Genomic DNA, 11,760 nt, shown 5'->3' with positions numbered 1-11,760 from the left:
CCACTGCTGATGTTTAAACATCTGATTAAACATCAGCAGTGGCCAGTGCTGAGCTAGGATGCCTGTCTCTAACTTTTTGGAGACGGTTTCTCTGCAGTTGACTTCTACATTCCAGTTCTACAAAGAACTCTGCTTCATTATGTTACATGATACGTTTTACATGGTCAGTGCTCAAATATCATATTCACTATCTGCTGTGTTCATGAAAGCAGTCACATTCATGCTGAAAACAAATGATACATGCTTATAGTATTTTAAATTAAACTAATAATGAAAGGTCAACAGCAGAGATGTGGGAAAAAGCAAGATCACTACCTCTCTATCCCAAATCCACACTCTACCAGCTGTAGGTATTCAGTGTACAGACTAAAAACACTGATGTCCTATAACAAATGTAACATTCATTGTTTGAAAGCTCCAGAAATATCTTGTTAGAGAAAAAAAACAACCTCTGGGAATTATCGACTGAGCATTAATCGCATCATTAAGTATAAAGTAATGTATTCAGTTCCAAGAAACAGGGGACTTCTTGGATTTCACAGCATTTTTGGATAATATAATAAAAAAATGTACATGCTTCACTTAAAGGATTTGCTGTGCTTTAATACAACAAAACATGGTCTTTTGTGACTATAGTAATACTATACTATAGTAACATTTAGTTTGAGATGTACAGTCCATGAGCACCATTGTCGCTGTTCTTGTTGCTGAGACTGGTCCTGAACTGTAACCCAGTTTGCTGTGAGGGAGTTGCAGGAATTACTTTGCAATGATGCCCATCTTGCTGCATATGTTCTCTTAAATAACATTGAGTGGTTCAGTATGGACTCATTGTTCTGCAGCTGGTCCCTGTGTCAGGGTGAAGGACTCCTGGACGAAGGCCCTGCACATGGGGCAGTGCTGGAAGTGTGACACACAGCTGTCACACACACAGGCGTGTCTGCAGGGCAGCAGCACCTTGTTCACGGCTGCGTTCTGACAGACCACACAGTCTCTGCCCCGCCACGCCTCCTCGGCCACCGGACTTGGCTCCACTCTACAGGCCTCGTTGGGTTCACTGGGTTGGGATTTCTGCTCTGAGTCAGGAGGCTCAGATACCCCCCCACTGTCAGCTGACATGAAGAGAGGCTGCGAAGACATGAGGCATAAAGGTGGTGTTAGCTGTTCACAGGGACTACTGCTAAAACGTAATCACGGTAATGTCATGGTGATGTATGACTTCCAGGTTATCTCAGGTCAGGCCTGGAGAAGACATTTCTAACAGAAAGCCTGCTTTACAAACTAGAAGTGTGGCGTTTAAATGATGTGGCTGCTTATCAAACAGATAGTCTAATCAAAAGGGGCTGTACAGTTGTATTATGGGAAATGTAGGACCCAGTGTTTTTGAGCGTGGAGCATCACATCGGTCATGTTGTCAGTTATCACCATGATGTGTTTTGTTTTTTTTAGCAGAGGAGCAAAGGGTTTCAGCCTTTTCAGCAGCGTGGACAGTTCCAGACACTTTATATGGAGGAATGGGGGATTCTTTCATTTCCAACTAACTACTGGGACTTGCACATCCCAGCAAATCTAGAGAGGGACTGTTTACACTGATATGTGTGACTCCTGGAACCCCTGACGAAGGAACACTGGGACTTTTTCCAGTTTGCCAAGTCTGTATGCAGTGAGGGAGGGACGGTCAGCGTTCGCCTTTTGTGTCGAACTGGATGGAGACAGCGCCATCACCACTCTGTGGGGCGTGATGTGTGACAACAGATAGTTTAGGGCATCCAGCCCGGCTGAAGACAGCTTTGCTCTCATTGTGAGTGAGTTTATATCCACACCCAAGTAAATTAAAAGACAGAGAGTTCTTCTGGCAGTTTCTGGTGAAAATGGGCAAACTGAATCATGTAGCCGCTTGAAATTAGCCTCGACATCCATGTAATCAGGGATAGCAGACTGTGCCACCCTGAGCTGTGCTTCTTCACTACGTCCCACTACAGATGGGATGTCTTCCTGCCAGCCGAGAGGCTGAAAACACAACAGCTTCAGTGTTCCACATTGTGTCCAAAACCTGAGTCTGGAATATCACCACTAACTCGCCCTGACAGGTGGGAGGTGGTTGATAATTCTTAAGGTCAGTAACGCATGTTTAAAATGAGGAAGAGACTGGGCTTTGCATTGGTGAGCCTTTGATCTGTGTTAGGGGAGCTGGAAAATGCTCAGTGGGAGCATAAGCAGACTGGCTGAGAGGAAAAAGTTTAAAAGGGCTTATGTTTTCCTGTTGCGCAGCTGGAATCAGTTCACATCCCATTACTGCCACTAACGCAACTGTTTCCGCAGCAGCAGGGCGGCCGGGTTGGACCAGGTGGGGGCCCAGCCGCTGACTCTTACAGCAATGGCGTGGAGCCACCGGAGTGGGATAACTCAGAGGTGGAGGAGGAGCCAGAGCGTGTTGAGGCACAGCAGTAGCTGGAGGGAGCTTCATCTTCGAGCAAGTGTCTTACTCTCTGGTGCTGCGGCTGAAGTGCAGCTTTGCTCCAGAAGGTGTGTTTCCTCACCTTCTTGTGCAGATGAGCAGCGGCGTTCAGTAAGAGTGTTCCAAACAGCCCACAGGGGGGATATGGGACCATCCAGCAGCTCCTGCTGATCTAAAGGGTAAAGCTGCCACCGTACAGGCCGAGGTCAGGTTCAGCACAGCCATCGCAACCTTCTTGAGGTCCCTGGCCAGCTGCGGGGAGAGAGCCCCGGCCTTAGTGGCCATGGCGAAGACAGCAGCGAGACATTGTTTGTGCTGCAGCCACCTGAGCGGCACACTGGTGCGAGCAGTCAGTGAGGGGAGCTTAGTTTGGTCCCGATGAGATGGGTGTGAAAAAAAACTTTATCAATCTTCATGGGCATGGTATAAACCCAATAGCAACAGTACTTAGAGGTGGAAGCCTATACAAAATCGAACTTTGATAGATTGTGCGGCCTGTTTATAATGTCCGACATGCATTATCATTGAACGATGGGCATGAAAGTGGGACTTTTGTTTAAAGGGGACATATCATGCTTCTTTTCAGTTTCCTGATCGAGGTAGCCCACAACAAAGTGAGTCGTCTTATTTCACAGTGTGTGGGTTGGTAGCCTCCAGGTACCAAGATGGATGTGCACAAGCACTGAAAAGAGGAGTTTTTTCACAATCTGTCCCCTTTTATTTTTTTTTGCTCACTCACTCAGTGTTTTGCTCGATAATCATATATTCAAACATAGGGTTAAGCCTAACCCTGAAGATATAAAGAATTGTCTGTTCTTGTCCTATTTGGTGGCTGATCCAAACAACACAACCACAAAACAGGACAGGAACAGACTACAACGGACAGTCAGGACTGCAGAGAACATCATTGGTGGCAGTTTGCCCTTCATTCCAGGACCGATACTCCCTCCAGAGTCAGGAAACTTCACTGCAGACCTTCAGACCATGGACCCCTCTGGGAGGCTACGATCATAAAATTTGGTCTACAAATGTTCCCAGTGCGGTTGTTTGGTCAGTGTTCTCTGAACACTGTTTTTGGAAGTCATAGTGTGGTTACCTTGATAAATAACTTGTTAGTCCGGAACAATCTGCTTGAACCAAAATGTGACATACCTTTAACTCGAACATGTTCCCTTGTGAGTTGAGAAGGTACTGAAAGAGAACCCGTGCAGAAAGACTGTATTTGTCATCAGGAACATGAATAACTGTCAAACTGGCCACCTGAAAGAGGAAAGACATAATGAGTGTCTTTAAGTTTGGATTATGGAATCACTTGAAGTCTCTCCTTTTCTTTTCTCACTAGAGAGCTTGGCTTGGTCAGAGTAGTTGTGACACTCGTGTGATGGGAACTCTCCAATTTGTGCTAAACTGAGATGAATGAACGAGCTCTGTAGTGAAAATACAGTCTGGCCATCTGAGTCGAACAGTAAATAACCACACTTCTCAAAATGTCTGAATGTGCAATGGACTCACGATGTTGTACGTGTCTCTAGCTTCCAGCTCTGCCAGCGTCAGCACAGCCACAAGAGGGTAGCGTTCCCTTGGCAACGGCCCAAAGTCTGCGATGCCCTGGTCAGCAGGAATCTGTGTGCGGCGTTCCTCTCTGTCCTTACTGCCGATGCTGGGGGGGGGCGGGGTCAAAGAGCCGTACACAGAGGGTAAAGCCAAAGACATATCTCCATCATCATAATAAAATCATAGCATTGGCAGCTTTCATTGAGTTCTGTACAGTAGTACTGTGTCAACATTATGAAGGGAACATCCACCCCAAAGCACTTCTATCACTAATAACTAACAGAAATTACATACTTTGATTTTCTTGGTGCATTTTGCCATTGTGTGTCTTTATGTATTTATCCCCACAGAAAAATGGCCAAATATAAACGTGACATTGTCTCAGAACATTTCCATTTACAGTGAGGAGACATCTGTGGTTCAGAGGGAGGAGCAGGTCCTCCTTTAACCATAAGGTTCACCAGCTCCTCCATATGTCAAAGTGTCCATGAGCGAGACACTGAACCCCAAGATACTCAGCGGCTGCTTTACAGCAGCTGCTGCTGATGCTTAGGGTGGGTTACATGCAATACTACATACATAAGAATGAATCACATTTACTGAATGCTTTTCTGTAAACTCAAAGATACTTTACAAGAAAAACAGAAAACAAGAATAAAAGATTAAAAAAATCTAAGATTAAATATATTAAAATCAAGTCAAAGCAAATGAGTTCAATCATATTAATGAAGTAACCTTGGTACACATGTAAAGGATACTGGAAGCTGTGGCAGTGTTGGTAGCGGAGCTGCAGTGCCTCCTGCAGACATTGGGGGGTGCTGAGCGGGTGGTGCTGGTGGGCCTTCAGTGCGGCTTGCAAGGCGCTGACCTCACAGCCCCAGAAACAGCTCAGGATACAGGGCTCCAGACAGCAGGGCCTCAGGGACACACCGTCTGCAAGGAGTGTCCTCTACGGTTATGATGGCCTGGGCCAAAACACACAAGGCTACCACTCCATGCTCATACTGGATATATAGCGGCTGGCACATTCATAACCTGCATATTTATAGTTGGATACATGCTTTGTTGGTCAAATTAATATTATCCCATGAAAGCTTCCAACTCCACAACAGACACAGAACAGGAAGGATATCTGCATAAACAGGAAACCATTTCCTCCGCTGTACTTCCTGTAGCTTGACATTATACAGATTCAGGTGGAGACATCCACAGTCTTTCCCTGTAGCACTCTGGAACAGGAGCTGTTGTCATTCTCATGTTATCCTTCACTGTATTTGTTGGCCGGAGGAAGCCTCTAACATCCCCACATACTAAAACTCCTCATGAGGCCATCTCTTCATCTAGTGTTCTCTACGGAGGATGACTGTTCTCACCAGCGACTGATGCCGGCCCAGGACCCATCTCCAGGATGAAGGGGTTGGTCATCTGAACCATTTGCTTCTCCGGGGTTGGCAGGAGAGACTCCGTCTCATCAGAGCTGCGAAGGATCACTGGGACATCGAAGCCGAACCTGCAGGACAAGAGACAGAGTGGACGAAGTCATTATGTCCTGCATGGCTCTCTTAATCTCCTAACAAAGAATAAGAATAAAAAAACGAATCAAATCAAACTTCCACTCTGTCCAACAATAAATCCCAGAGCAAGACATCTCTACAACTGCTCTTTACATGATTGTGGATATTCATAAATATTTCTGTGTTCCTCTGACCTCATATCTGTCACCCAGACTTTTACACAAGGCATATCTAACTACCATGCCTGTATTAGTTTTTACTGCACACTTCAATAAGCACTTGTGTATTTTCTTAATTTTTACTTCAGACAGTTTGAAACCGTGTGCGTGTGTCTAATAACGTTACTTTCATTTATTTGGCCGAAACGATGGGAAGAATCTACAGACACTACAGAAGTGACAGCTGTCTTCATTACATTGTGTATTATTATGTCATGCTTATATTGGAGGTAATTATGTAGTCCACGTAACAATACAACAATATACAACAGTTGCATAAATCGATCAAATCCGAGGGAAACGTGAGGGGCTAATATGTAAAAATACATATAATAAAAAAGTAAACTGTTAGAGGCTAAGCTAACATTCATTTTCATAAATATCACTTACCAGCCCAGCACCATGGCTGCGGTAACAACGAAACACAGAAAAACCACACTAATGTAGAACAATGGGGAGTACTCATACAAGGTCACAAGAAAAACCGCTGCCATGTTATATGATTTATAATCCAAACGATCACAAAAACCGGAGGTAAACACTTCCCATGACTGCGAGGACAGGGACGCCTCAGAGAGAACTACGGTGGCCTAGAGGGTAACATTATGGAATATACACAACAACTAGGCTATTTTATATAATTTTTACGTTTACATTTGAACTGTAAGGTAAATTCCAAGCCACTTAAAAAGTACATGTTTATTATGAATATTTTATTGCTTAGTTTTAGATGCAATTTTAGATCCTCTTGTTTAAAATAATCAGTCAAGACAGCGAAAGCTAGAACACATTTATTTAACATATGGTGAATTTATCTTCAAATTAAAAGCTCAAACTATGTTTGGATATTACGCAATGATAAAATAATAAAGAAAACGACTTATATTATTATAGTTGTATAAAGCTGTATTGTCATATATACGCTTATAGGTATTGATACTATAAAATCTGTTTATTCTTCCTCGTGCATCGTGTTTATTTTGAATGTTTCAACAGGAAATGAGTAGTTTGTTAACATTAACTTGACATTATGGAGCAACTGAGATTGCCAGCTAGTACCGTTCATTGACTATTCCAGCAGTTGTGTTCACGGTAAAACGTGAATGTACAGGCAGGAACGTAGGAGGTCGATTAAATGTGATGTGTCGTTTAAACAGCCGGGGTAAATATGTTTGAACCTGTAGCTATGATGCTAAGAGATAGTGTCGGGATCAGAACAGTTGGGCATACAGATGTTACCAGCTGGGGAGAAAGACACTGTTAACCTGGTAGTCTAACGGCAGGGACATCATTGTGAATTTAGTATTGCTCTATTTTCATGTATTAGGAGTCTAATCATTTGCGGCCAAATCATGAGCAGTATGAATGATAAACCGACTATCCGACAACAGAGCTCGGAAAATAACTCTGTCAGCAGTAGTGAATGGGATATGGCAAATGATGTGTTTGTGTCCGGCTACGACGACACTCCGGTGGGAGACAGTGATGTGGATGGGGACAGAGAGCCCGGCTTGGACAGACACCTGCCGCTGTTGTCCCAGGATGGCATGATGCTGGGCCTGGCTGGGGAGGAATATGCGGGTTCATCGTATCTGGAAATTGATCCAAACTACACTGAAAGTGACGGGAATGTCACAACCAAGAAGTGCATACGGTCCAATAGCTCCAGGCACCGCGGTGAGGTCGTCACGGAGCTGGGACCAGAGGAGGTCCGGTGGTTTTACAAAGAGGACAAGCGGACGTGGAAGCCATTCGTCGGACACGACTCTTTAAAAATCGAGGTCGTCAATCGGAGATTCAGTGAACAGAACCCTCACAAGGTCAAACACCCCGTTGATCCCGCCGAGGCCGAGGGGAAGGAGGCAGCCAAGTCCGATGAGATCCACTCGGAGAGCGGAGCGATGGACAGTGGAAGTGTCCGGGCGGAGTCGACGGTGCCGCGCGGCGGAGGACAAGGGCTCTCGGTGTCAGAGGAGATGAGGGACCCGGACGACATGACCATCAGCGTGGAGGCAGTGTGTGTCCGAGGGGGGCTCTATGAAGTGGATATCAGGGAGAAGGAATGCTACCCTGTTTACTGGAACCGTGAGCATGTCAATGATTTATGTCCATAATGTTAAAATATATTGCTACTATTAACTACTGCTATATTAGTATACTACTACTATCTATCTACAACTACTATCACCAGCCTAAAGTTACCACTGCTACTAACGTGTTACTCCCTTACCTTTGCCTGATAAGTAACGTTAGCATTATTACTACCACAGAGTACTACCGCTGTTTTACTACATCACTATCACATACTACTATAATACCAGCATACTACTAGCATGACTATTAGCTCCACTGTTTAAACGTTTTCTGCCACAAGTGCAACCTCTAATCTTTAGTGCTAAAGTTACACATTAGTCGATTCATCAGTTACTTGATTAGCTGTCAAAAAGCATCAGTTGAGTTTACAAAGATATAAAACAGAGAATCTGCAGCCAGAGATATTTTATATTTTTGCCTGATAAATGACCAAGATAACAATTCGTTTTTATATTTTTTTGATATTATTTGGAAATGTGGAAATATTTACAGTACACACACTCTCTCTCTCACACACACACACACACACAAAGAACCTCCCACTGTTTTTCTGTTTTCAATTCTTTTTTATTGCCAAACTAACTTAGATTGACTGATTTTCACTTTCTTCAATCAATCACTTTACATCCCTTTTTCTTTAAAGTGTTTGTGTTTCCTGTTAGGGAAGTAAAAAAAGCAAGCACAGGCTACACAACCTTTCAAATAGTGTGTGAACTGATGTCCCTCAGAACAGGACCGTATTCCGGTGATGAGGGGTCAATGGTTCATTGATGGAACCTGGCTTCCCCTTGAGGAGGACGAGAGTGACCACATCGAGATGGAGCACCTCGCACGTTTCCGGGGGCAACAGATGAGGGACACCTATGAGATGGAGATGGTGACCACCACAGTGGACAGCAAGGATGGTAAGGAATGTTAGAGAGTGTGGCAGAAAGTAGACCTAGAAAGACATGATAGACAAAGATAGGTGTGTGTGGAGATGAGTGTGAGCGTATAGGGTAACTGTGTGTGTGTGTGGTGGGATTGACTCTGCCATTCAGAACGGGGCCATAAAACAAGTCAGGTGATGTTACTTTAGCTGACTTCAGCTGAACCAATAGGAAGCTCACCCGAAGTATGTGTACAGTTTGTATCACGACATTAGTAAATGGTGTTCAATGCAATGGAGTTTCACACACATTCCACACACCATCATGGGGAATGGAGAATTAATTATGCTGGATGAAGTGTGTCACTTGCTGTTAATCACGGTGTGCCTGTCTCGCAGCCATCCACAGTCTGAAGCTGAGCAGGAGTCATGTGGACTGGCACAGTGTGGACGAGGTATACCTGTACAGCGACGCCACCACCTCCAAGATCGCACGTTCTGTCACTCAGAAACTGGGATTCTCTAAAGGTATATGGAAAATGTCACAAGACATTCACAAAAGAAGATATCGGATGGAATATTTTGTTGAGCCATTCACTTCTATGAGCAACTCTCTGAAGAATTTGACCTGGTCTCATTTCTATAACAACTGGAATGAAAGACAAGGTCAAAGGTCACCAATGAACTTAAGATATGATGCAGACATGGAAGTATTGTATGGTCAGGTGAACAATCTCATAGAATTTGATACATGTTCTATCAGCCCATAAAATATTTGAGAGTTTAACAAATGAGTTGCTCTACAGGCAAATACCAGAATGTGTTTGACGTCTTTCACACATTCGTTCCATCGAGGAGTAGTTCACCTGTTTTCTTTTTACATTTTTGGAAACATCACACCTACACCAGTGCAGCCCCTTGAGTTTGTTTACACAGTGCTTTTTTTGGTATAAAAGCCAACACCAAAACTATCTGCATGGAAAGACACCAGAGAGAATACATGTTTAGTCATTTGGGTGAACTGACCCTTAAATAAACCATGAACTGACTTATTGAAGGAACAGTGTGTAAGATTTAGTAGCATCTAGTAGTGATTTGCAGAATGCAACCAACTAAATACCCCTCCCTTCCCAAGCGTGTCAGAGAACTACGTTGGCCTTCAGGTAGATCTTTAGGCTTTTATTTCCACTAGGAGCTGCTCTTATCAATACGCTGTTCTTTTTCATGATTAAATAATTGCTTTCATAAACATAAGAATTTGAACAACAAATCGATTCAGAACAGGATTAGAATGTATTTATGCTTGAAATATAACTAAATATAATTTCTAATGTAGCAAGAGTTATGTCTACAGCATCAAAGTCACTACATAAATTCATTAATATCTCCCTGGAAACAAACGTAAAATTTCATAAAATATATAATTGGAACACAGACATCAGCAGTATCAGTCATTCCTTGTGTCCTCCTGTCCTCTGTCCTTCTGTCCTCGTGTCCTCTGTCCTTGTGTCCTCTCAGCCAGCAGAGAAGTTTACAAGAACAGACAAAGATAAACAGCCTACAGACAGACTGACAGCTTCTGTTTAATAAGCTTGTTTGGGAAAAAAAAACATTTCCGCCGATCGTGCGTGCTGTGCTTGTGTAAACATGGCGGCGCTGATGAGAGACTGTGGACAGAGCCGATTGAATTAGGTTTCACTTTCGTTTACATGTTCATGCTTGTTGAAAAGATGACTTGATAAAGTATTGGCTTTTTACTGGAAAATACTTTATTGCACTAACAGTAAGGAGCGTAATTGCCATCAACTCAACTAATCTTCACTTCACCTGGTTCACTTCAGTGTCTCCACTTCAGCTTCTCTGCTATGTTTGTTTCATGTGTCTGTGTTTGTGTTAGTTTGTGTGCTCAGAGAGAGCAGAAGAGATGTTCGCTGCAACGTGATAATAAATGACACCAAAACATTAAAACATACTATTAAAAAGGACCAGTAACAGGGCTTACCAATTCTACAATCTTTAATAATTAGCACAGGGCCCCTTTATTCCGGGTTTTGATAGCCATCCCTCCCTTTAGATAATGAAAAAAACACGAAAGGTTCTCTCTAGAGCCAGTGTTCAGTTGTCTGTTCTGGGCTGCTGTAGAATGCAACATGGTGGACTCCATGGAAGAGGACCTGGTCCTTATGGAGATATAAACGCAACAATTCTTACTTTCAGGTGATTATACACCGATTAAAACAGTTATGAATATTACATTTACTTTCTGCCATTTAATCCCGCAAAATGTTACACACTGTTCCTTTAAAGCGTGACTTCTATTTGTACTGTAGGTTACAGAATAAACTTAGATATAGATATTTATTAAAACCTCAGGGAACTTTACATTCATGGTGCGCTCTCAAAACCATTATACACAAAACTACTAAAGGGGTTGTTCTGTGCACTTTGACCGACATTAATGGCCTATCTCAAGATCAGGGTCATAATAAATGAACATGTCACGTGGTTTTCTTGGTGATGTAGAGGCAAAGTCAAAGTGTCCTTATGTGAGACATTGAGCCCCAAGTTGCATTTGGGTGCTTGACAGCAGCCCACTGCTCTGAATGATGAGGATGGGTTAAATGCAGAGATTGAATTTCATCTATGTATGTCACGATAGAAATTAAGTTTTAGAAAAAATGTAAAGTTTGCTTTATTGTGCGGGAAAATGGTTTGACCACTTTAGTTAATTCGTTGTAGTTGTTAGTTGTCAGTGTCACCCATCCATCCATCCATTTTCCACCGCTTATCCGGGGTCGGGTCGCAGTGGCAGCAGGTCAAGCAGGCCGACCCAGACCTCCCTCTCACCGGCAACATGTTCCAGCTCATTCTGGGGGATCCCGAGGCGTTCCCAGGCCAGCTGGGAGATGTAATCTCTCCAGCGTGTTCTGGGTCTTCCCCGGGGTCTCTTCCCAGTTGGACGTGCCTGGAAAACCTCCAGTGGGAGGCGTCCAGGAGGCATCCTAATTAGATGCCCGAACCACCTCAGCTGACTCCTTTCGACGCGAAGGAGTA

At 43.6% G+C, this 11,760-nt stretch overlaps 2 protein-coding genes across 2 annotated transcripts; one reads left to right on the top strand and one right to left on the bottom strand.

Moving 5' to 3' along the window:
• Window positions 1–85: 85 nt before the first annotated feature.
• Window positions 86–6,314, bottom strand: cgrrf1 (cell growth regulator with ring finger domain 1). Its single transcript, XM_031872875.1, has 6 exons — window positions 6,135–6,314; window positions 5,386–5,522; window positions 4,771–4,945; window positions 3,971–4,118; window positions 3,611–3,718; window positions 86–1,128 (listed from the first exon to the last, which is right to left on the bottom strand). Exons 1-6 carry the CDS (start codon window positions 6,236–6,238, stop codon window positions 829–831), a joined length of 972 nt encoding a protein of 323 aa, XP_031728735.1. The 5' UTR covers window positions 6,239–6,314; the 3' UTR covers window positions 86–828.
• Window positions 6,315–6,789: 475 nt separating this feature from the next.
• Window positions 6,790–11,519, top strand: LOC116397419 (phospholipase DDHD1-like). Its single transcript, XM_031872822.1, has 3 exons — window positions 6,790–7,829; window positions 8,567–8,743; window positions 9,106–11,519. The coding sequence occupies exons 1-3, from the start codon at window positions 7,097–7,099 to the stop codon at window positions 9,474–9,476; spliced, it is 1,281 nt and encodes a 426-aa protein (XP_031728682.1). The 5' UTR covers window positions 6,790–7,096; the 3' UTR covers window positions 9,477–11,519.
• Window positions 11,520–11,760: the final 241 nt, after the last annotated feature.

Source organism: Anarrhichthys ocellatus, unplaced genomic scaffold (assembly GCF_004355925.1).
Source record: "Anarrhichthys ocellatus isolate YVR2014 unplaced genomic scaffold, GSC_Weel_1.0 scaffold66, whole genome shotgun sequence".
Taxonomy (NCBI): Eukaryota; Metazoa; Chordata; class Actinopteri; order Perciformes; family Anarhichadidae; genus Anarrhichthys; species Anarrhichthys ocellatus.
The sequence above is the reverse complement of the archived record's forward strand: the minus strand, read 5'-3'. Positions and strand labels throughout refer to the sequence as shown.